We start from the raw sequence: 8885 nt of genomic DNA, 5'->3' as shown, positions 1-8885 counted from the left end.
CACACCTCATGTATACGGACTACGAGAACCTTAAGCGCACAGCCACTTGACTTTATTACTGAACTATCTATTATTACTACTTGCACCACTAGTGTGTTCTGTCTTACCAGTGCTTAATTTGTAAGTCTGGAGGTCCCGGAGTGAAAAGTGCTCCCGTGACAGAGGCGACCAAAGCCTCTGACAGGTACCGGAGCGCAAAAAAAACGTCAACAAAAAAAACTCCCCAGTGTCGCGTTATGGTGGTAAATAACCGATTAGACCTAGGTTGCATCAACGCGTTGCCCATGCCCAGGACCCGTTTGATTGATTGAAAACTTTATTAGAATGTTTGCAGAAGTAGGTACATGAAAGTACATATTAATTTACATACAAGGTCAACTAAAAGGATAAAAACCCAAGAAAGCCACTGGCTTATTTCAATTGGGGTCCTTGATTTTCAATTCATCGTTACATGTAAGACAGACATAAGAAAAAAACTAGTACTATCTACAAGATAATACAGACAAATAACTATTACTATCTACAAGATAAACGTACATCCATCATGGGAAGAACAATACAACAAAACATAAGGTATCGGGTAGGACAGGTGGGGACATACACCACAGGTGGGGGCGGGGGACAAAACACAAAGTATGTACAGTGGGTAGTTCGGGTCTTTTAATCTGATTTTTGTTTTTGTTTTTGTTGTTTTAGAGGGTCCAGTTACGGATTGCAGCCTCCTGTAAATGTTTTTTGAGAGTGGTTTTGAAGGTGGGCAGTGTTTTGCACTCCTTTAAGATTATAGGAAGGGCGTTCCACATTTTTACTGCATAGTTTGCAAACAAGTTTAACCCCTTGTTTGTGGTGCAACGCGGTTGAACGTGGTTCGTGGAGCTTCCTCTGGTGTTGTATGTGTGGACGTTGTTCACTTTTTGGAAGTATGTTGACAGGTACTTGGGTGTCTTTGTGGTGTAGCGTATCTTGAAGACCAGGCCCAGTGCAAGCTGCTGCACTCTGTCAACTACTCGTAGCCAATCAAGGCTCAAAAAATTTGCAGCGGTTAGATGTGTCCTAGGGTTGAGGCTTAGCAGAAGCCTAACCAGTTTATTTTGGGCTGTCTGGAGTCTTGTTTTATGGGCCTTTGTGGTTCTATAGTACCATGATGTTACGGCATAGTCGATGTGACATTGAATGAGAGCTCCTGATAGGGTCCTCAGTGTGTTTTTACTGACAAGTGAGGATATCCTGTACAAGAATCTAGTTCTATGGTTCACTTTTTTGATTACTTTTGCTGCCATTTTATCTCCGGAAAGATTTGCCTCTAAGATGGAGCCCAGGTATGTAATATCCTCTTTTCTTGTGATATTAATGTTACCCACTTTTATTTTAAAATGTTCAGCCTTTCTGAGTTTAGATGGGGATCCGTATAGGATGGTTTCAGTTTTACCTAGGTGTATTGATAGTTTATTGTCAGCTAGCCAGATGCAGATTCTACTCAGTTCAGTGCTTAGCGCTTTTTCCACCTGCAATATGTCCCTGTCAGAGACCAGCAGAGCCGAGTCATCCGCGAACAGGAACAAATTCCCGAAGCCTATTTTACTCTCACTCGTGTCATCTTCGGCGTATGGGTAGTTGTTTGTTTTCCTCTCCACTCCACCACTCGTGTAATGTGACGTAACAATAAACTTGAAACATTCATGGCTTTTCTACAATGTATGTAGCTATCTGGTTAGATGACGAACTGCGTTTCCTTGTCTTACTATTTGTCAATGACAATAAAGTTGAAGCTAATCTAATCTAAACGAAAAAACATGATTTAGGATAATAAATACAAAGGGAGATATCTGTTTTTGCAAAACAACCGCTCAAATATGTTTTAAAATCGGGAATCATCTTTAATTTGATCTGTAATTATTAAACAATATGTGGATGTTATGAAATGTATTATCATAAATAATAAGGTGAACAGTAGGACGAGTTACGTTTAAAATGATTCCGTTGTCGATGCAGTCTGGCACATACAGTATATATTGTATACGTAACGTACAATTACTGTAATGCTCAAAACTATACTGTTACACTTTCAACATCAACAGTATGTAGCCAACATATAATATCAATATAGCAATACAAATACAGCTCCAAAATATTTATACTTAAATAATATAAGCTATGTATTTATAAACATATACATTATACATTGTAGTTAAGCAAGAAAATAAAAGGCAAACTTACAAGCAAAGCCTTTTCCAGGGCAAGAATGTAAACAATGAGATTCTCCGGAGCTCTTTCTCTCAGCTAGCTGCTGCTACGAGCTATCACGTCTGAACAGTGTGCTCACGTCATGTGACTAAACAAAACCGATATCCAGTGAATAAAGGCAGTAACGAATGTAATGTCGTAAAATGTCCACTAGTAGATGTCTTCAAAATGAAAACCTAAGAAACCATGACACTACCCCTAGTTAATTAATTAATTAATAAATGTTGCCATTTAGCAGACGCTTTTATCCAAAGCGACTTACAATTACGAATTACAGGGACATTCCCCCTGGAGTAACTGAGGGCTATGTGCCTTACCCAAGGGCACACTAGTAGTGGTGTGGCTTCAGGCGGGATTTGAACTCACAACCTTCCGATCACAAGTCCAACTCACTATCCACTAGACCACCACTACCCTGCAGCCTAGGTAAGCCTATAATCTGCGCATGCTCGGGGTGCATTTTTTGCAGTGCCATAGACTTGCATTCGGCCGGCGCCCCGACTCCTCCCCTATGTATTTTCACAGTGAATTTTCCACACACACAGATAAAATGTTTATTGTATTGGAGGATTTTTAATGAATGCTGATAGGCGCCGACAGAATATCAGCCGCATTTTGTGAATAAACAATGTTTATTTTATTTTTTTACTTTTACAAGTCGCAACAAGGAAGTGAAGGTGGGGGCGGCGCCCTAGCGCCCTCTATTGGCCAGCCGCCACTGGTACGTATTATCTATGGTCTGGCAGACGAGAGAAGAGTTTCATTGTCATGACATGTTCGTTGCTCGGAACTGTTGCGCAGAAATTGACTGGGTGAAATTTCATTTTTTCGCCGTTCTATCGGGCGTTTCACTGACCATTTATAGGCAACTATGGGCGTTAAAAAGGGTGGGACAACACGTTCACGTGCGCAAAATGGAGAGTTGATTGTGATTTATAAAGGAAAGCAGACGTGGAACTTGCGCACCGCAAATTCCACTTGCTTGCGCACCGTTTTATAAATCCGAATGTTGGTGTGCGTAAATGTTCTTGCTTCGCGTACGTATAGCTTTATAAATGAGGCCCCATGTCTTGTCATGGCTGTAGTACTGACCTGACTGTGTCCTGACCCTCTGGTGGGTTCTGTGGGTCCTGGTCGGGTGGTGGTGGTGGTGGTGGTGTCCCCTCTTCACAGGTTGGTTCAGAGGCTGGTTCAACCTCCCCTGGGCTGGGGCTGGGGCTGGCTTCTGTGTTCGTGTTAATCTCTTCCTCATCCTCCTCCTCCTCCTTCCTCTCTTCCTTCTCCTCTAGCTTTAACTCTAACACCTCTACCGTCTCTCCGTCTGGCTGTTCATCTCTAACTCTAACATTTAACTTCTCTTCTATCCTCTCATCCTCCACTCCATCTTCGCCATCCCCTGTTTCTTCCTCCCTCTCTCCCTCTATCTTTACCTCTTCCTCCCCCTCTCCCTGCTCTTCTACCTCTCCCTGCACCTCCCCCTCTCCACCTTCCTCTCCCTCCTCCCCCATACCACTGTCCCTCCTCTGCCCCTCCTCCTCTTCCACCTTGCTCACCTCTGTCCCCTCCATCCCCAGGCCTTCCCCCTCCTTGCCTGGCTGTGTGTGGGGCTCGTCTGCAGGGTGGGCTAGGGTCTCCAGAGGGGGGCTTTCTGGGGGGGCGGGGGAGGTCTGGGGGAGGCCCTGCCCCTCCTCGGTCATGGTGCCCACGTCGGGGGGGGGGTCTTCTAGGGCTGTGGGTGGGGACGGGCTCTCTGGATCCAGGACTAAGGAGAACTGCACGTCTGTGAGTGTGGGAGGAGGGAGGGTATGGGGGGGACCACAGGTGAGACAGTAGAAGAGAAGAGGAGAGTAGAGAAAGCACAGGAGAGAGAGAGAGAGAGAGAGAGAGAGAGAGAGAGAGAGAGAGAGAGAGAGAGAGAGAGAGAGATTGAGAAGGGAAGCTGATACAGTAATTTGATTATTCCTAGCCTTAATTGTAAGCTATGGAGGTCACCTTGGACAAAGAAACTCCCGGTGTGTGTGTGTGTGTGTGTGTGTGTGCGTGTGTGCGTGCGTGCGTGTGTGTGTGTTCATCATGTCTAGAACTCTGTGTCCTCTAGACCAGATGAGCCCAAAATAAGCTGAAAAATTAGTGCAGGAAAAAAAGAGGAGAGAGATGATGGTGTAAGCCTCCGCAGACCCAGTCAAAGTGGTCCTGGTACAGCCATCTTCCCTCCTGAGCAGGGGGCCTTAGTGGTCCTGGTACAGCCATCTTCCCTCCTGAGCAGGGGGCCTTAGTCCACTACAACCACACTGACATGGCTCATCACTCATGCAGCGCTTCATTTCTCCTGTTTTCACAGCTGAATGGCTAATTGACTGGAACCACTCAGGTTAAGTGCCCGCCTGCACAAGGGGTACAGACACAGAACGCCCATCTGGGATTTGAACTGGAAACCTGCCGGTCACCAGCAGAGTCCTCCTGCCTGCGTGGAGTTTAGAGGGGCCTTGACATCTATTGGATTTTACTTTCGAGGTTTAGTAACAAGTAAGATCATTGGCTGTACACAGAATCAAAAAGTGGAAGCCAATAAGGCGCTCAATGGGGCAGAGTACGACCAAATGAGACGGAGCGGCCAAGAAGTCAAAAACGTGTTGTGTGTGTGTGTGTGTGTGTGTGTGTGTGTGTGTCTGTGTGTGTGTGTGTGTGCTTTTTCAGTCTATGTCCTAGTGTTGTGTTTTATGTAACTGGGACTTTTATGCGCTTTTTGAGTCTATGTTTTTTTGAGTCTATGTGTTTTTGAGTCTATGTACCATGCATATTAATACCCATCTTGCATTATACATTAGACCAGGGGTCGGCAACCTATGGCACGCGTGCCAGCAGTGGCACGCGACAGCTTAAACAGTGGCACGCAAGCAATAAGTGCGAGAATGGGAGAATGTTTTTATTTTATTTTATGTTGGCCGCGTTCGTAAATTCGCGCACACTGGGTTCAACGTCATAATGGGACCAAGTAATTTGATTGGACTAGAGTCTAGAGGCGGTCTCAGGGACGCTCCGGCGCTCTCAGGGCGAATTTACGAATGCAGCCCTAGTCTCTCTTCCACTCCACGAGAGCCGTATTTCTTGCGCCAATTTTCAAAGTAAAATTCTGAATTCGATTCGATACAAGTGTTACTGTTAAGCACACATAACAATATAATAATAATAATAATATATAATAAGAGTGGGGTTTTGTGTCCCAGAAAGACCGTGCTGTATGTGTCCTATGTCACGAGAATGTTGTTTGCCGAACTTCAAGCGTTAAACGGCATTAAGAGACCAAACATCAGAAGTCGTTCAAGGATGAAACAGACAAGGCCGAATCAATAAGACGTGCTGTGTCAAGGTATGGGAAGCAGGCCAGCACCTTTAAAGCATTTGCCACTGCTAAAAATCACGCAACTGAAGCAAGCTTTCGCATTGCTCATTGCATTGCGAAACGTGGAAAGCCATTCACTGATGGAGAATAATAGGAGGCTTTCCTCTGTAGCTCAGATGTTTTGTTTGAAGGCTTATCAAACAAAGACACAATAAAATCAAGAATAAAAGACATCCCAGTGTCAGCCAGAAGTGTGGAACGAAGAATAGGAGAAATGGCAGAAAACGTGAAAGCGCAGCAGACCGCTGGTTTGAAAGATGCGACGGTGTTTAGCCTCGCACTTGATGAGAGCGTAGATGTGAATGACATGCCATGTTAGTTAAAGTGACCAAGTACCACCCCCAGATAATGGAGTTGAGCAAAGGAAAACAGGGCCAGGGATCACATTGATTGTTAGGACTGTGTAGTTTATTTGTATTTAATAATGGGCCTATATGTTTGCTCCTGACTGTGGGGCAAGGTATTTACCTCCTGGCCCCTCCCCCTGACCTGATAGGACCACTGGCTGTGACTGCATCTTGACCAAGTTTATAAGTAAGGATGTGGGCTCTGGCCCTGCCTCTCTTCTCCCTCACCTCTTGACCAAGCAGCTCCCTCTCTCTCTCTCTCTCTGTCCCCTCCCCCTCTCGCTCTCTCTGTCTCTCTTTGCCAGACCAGCGTCCATCTTTGATGTCTGTGTACTTTTGCATTTTGAATAAATGGTCTTAAACTGCTCAATAACTGTTCTTCATTTTAGTAGCCAACAGGTTAAGAATATACGACAGATGGCGAGCCTAGCACGGAGTCCAAAAAAGGAAATCTACGTTTGAAAACTTAAGCTGAAGCCACAGCTCTGAAAACGGTAAGAATTAAAATAGCGCTATTTTCTGTTTAAACCGCTAGGGGCGCGTGTGCAACAGCTGGGTTTTCAAGCGTTTTCTTTGAGACTAAAAACAACCTTCAACTTTAAGGTTTAAAGTAAAGTAACTTGTTGGAAAAGGAAACACATCTTTCATAGTCTTTAAACTGGGGGTGAGAGCCGGGTTAAGAAGCCCGTATTTGAAAATATACGATTTGATTTGTAAGGTATTTGTAAATGAGTGATTTGATTTGCATGATGTTATGGAATATCGTGTATGTGTGTAAAATTCGGTATTAGAGGAAGACGGACTCTAATAGTGTCTATATGAAAAAGTGTAGACTGCCAGCAACAAACTGATAAAGGCATTTTGAAGTGGACTGGTATATATTATTGATTGTAAGTATATTAGATCAGAAAAGAGTCTGATGTGTGTAAAATTGAAATTTGATAAAGTGTAACTGGATTATGGAGTCTGTTTTGTAAATAAGAGCATTATTTGAAGTAGATTAAGAAATCAATTCTTCAGAACTGGGTCATAGAATCCATTCATAGACGCCATTGCCCTTTGTCCGGAGAAAAGACACGCACAGAGGGCGCGGTTTTCCCCAGAGGTTAGACAAAGGGTTGTTAAATTGACCCCCCTGCTTTCTGCCCTCTGGCCTTTTCACACATCAGGCTACAAACACGCGGTGATTTTTCAAGGGAAACGGGTTGTAGCCCCCCTCTTCTTGCCTCTGCAAACAAACACTCCTTTAGAAAGCATTCCTTTAGAAAGGAACCTGACTGATTAATTACATTCCTTATTTCTTACAGATCATTTCACATAGGTTGTGTAGTAATTTAGAGATAGAAAGATAGTGAATTGATCATTGGGGTATTTTAAAGTAGTTTAAAGTTTAAGCATTGTTTGTTAAAAGTAAAAGATAAATAATAGTTTAACTGGATTGAAAGATAATCGTGGATGTTGTGAGACTAATCTCTTCACAGGAGCGGTTTTTCAAACATTGCCAAACCGCAAAGACCAAAGACCAGCCCCTCCCCCTCCTCCTTCCTCTCTCATACAAGGCTGTCTTTGTCTCCAGTTTCAAGGAGAAAAAGGGGGGCGGAAGAGCTGGCGCATGCGCAATCGATGCGCGTTAGCCGGAGCACAGCTCCATCTACTGGTCAGAACACGATAAAGACATTTTCAGTGTGGCGCCCTCTACTGGCCAGAACACGATAAGACATTTTTAATTATTTACTGCCATCTAGTGGACGAAACACGATAAGACATTTTTAATTGTTTACTGCCCTCTAGTGGACGAAACACGATAAGACATTTTTTATTGTTTGCTGCCCTCCAGTGGACGGAATACGATAAGACACTTTGGAACACTGGTCCTCCATCACTGGTCCTAACATCAGTCGAATAAATGGATGGTTACTTCAATTAATTTAAGTAATTACAAATTGATTGAATTAATTATTCAGATTATTTCATTTTCTGTTTCACAGAACTTTAATCAATTGTTTTGTGATAATCTAATAATAACCATTTCTTTGTGTCGATAATAGCTGAATGACTTTACAGGTTTACATCAATGAAGTGTACGATTGTACAATGACTAAGTCTAATTAATCATTCATTCCTTTCACTTAACAAGTCGATTTCTTTACAGATTGTAATTAATAATTAATCATTCATTCTTTTCCAAATAACAAGTCGATTTCTTTACAGGTTATAATTAATATTTGTAATTTACATCTTTTATTTCAAGTTAGGTCATGTCCACAGCTTTTGATTAGGAATAGCAGAATAGTACATATTTGATAGTTGAGCAGTAAAAGGGTTTTTGTAAATCAGTGAATACTTAGGTGTTGATCAGCCTTTGTGATTTAATAATTGTGTTGACCAGAACTGTAATTAGTATTGAATGAGTAATTAAGTGACACATATTCATAAACAATTAGGAAACATATTTAAGTATAAAGTACTTACACAGAGATTAGATTTAAGTTAATACTGCACTGACATACACAAGAGGCAAATCTGTTATTCTGAGTTGCAGGGTTTTGTGGGGACGGTTAATACAGTTATATTGGACTAGCATTTGTTTAGCAAACAAGACAATAGGAAGGTGGGTTGTAAGAAGCGTACACCTTATCTAATATAGAATATTGTCAGCATATTGAGCAAGTAGAATGGGGTCGAATTCCACGAAGCTGTTAAAAGATATTAGTGAACATCGTGGAATGTTGGCTACGTTATCCCCTATGGCTGTAGTGGAAAAAATGAATCCTCTTGTTAGGGAAATTAGCAAAATGTCTACGAAATGGAATAGCCGTTGGGCATACATTGAACAGCCGTGGCCGAAAGAGGGCAGCCTTAATTTACAATTAATTGCAACATTGGAGATA

The 8885-nt window shown here is 42.7% G+C and overlaps 1 protein-coding gene across 1 annotated transcript in view; it reads right to left on the bottom strand.

Annotated features, from left to right (window-relative positions):
• The window catches only part of psd2 (pleckstrin and Sec7 domain containing 2), a gene marked incomplete at both ends in the record, with an annotated part of 21343 nt that extends 17402 nt beyond the window's left edge, over nucleotides 1-3941 (bottom strand). Inside the window, 2 exons of the mRNA XM_080527108.1 lie at nucleotides 3101-3113; nucleotides 3755-3941. Of these exons, the coding sequence (XP_080383234.1) occupies nucleotides 3101-3113; nucleotides 3755-3941 (200 nt within the window). The remainder of the gene's footprint in view (nucleotides 1-3100; nucleotides 3114-3754) is intronic.
• Between the last annotated feature and the right edge of the window lie 4944 nt (nucleotides 3942-8885).

The sequence above is a fragment of the Nansenia antarctica genome (genome assembly GCF_963989245.1).
Source record: "Nansenia antarctica genome assembly, chromosome: 3".
Lineage (NCBI taxonomy): Eukaryota > Metazoa > Chordata > Actinopteri > Argentiniformes > Microstomatidae > Nansenia > Nansenia antarctica.
This window is presented reverse-complemented; position numbering and strand designations above follow the sequence as displayed.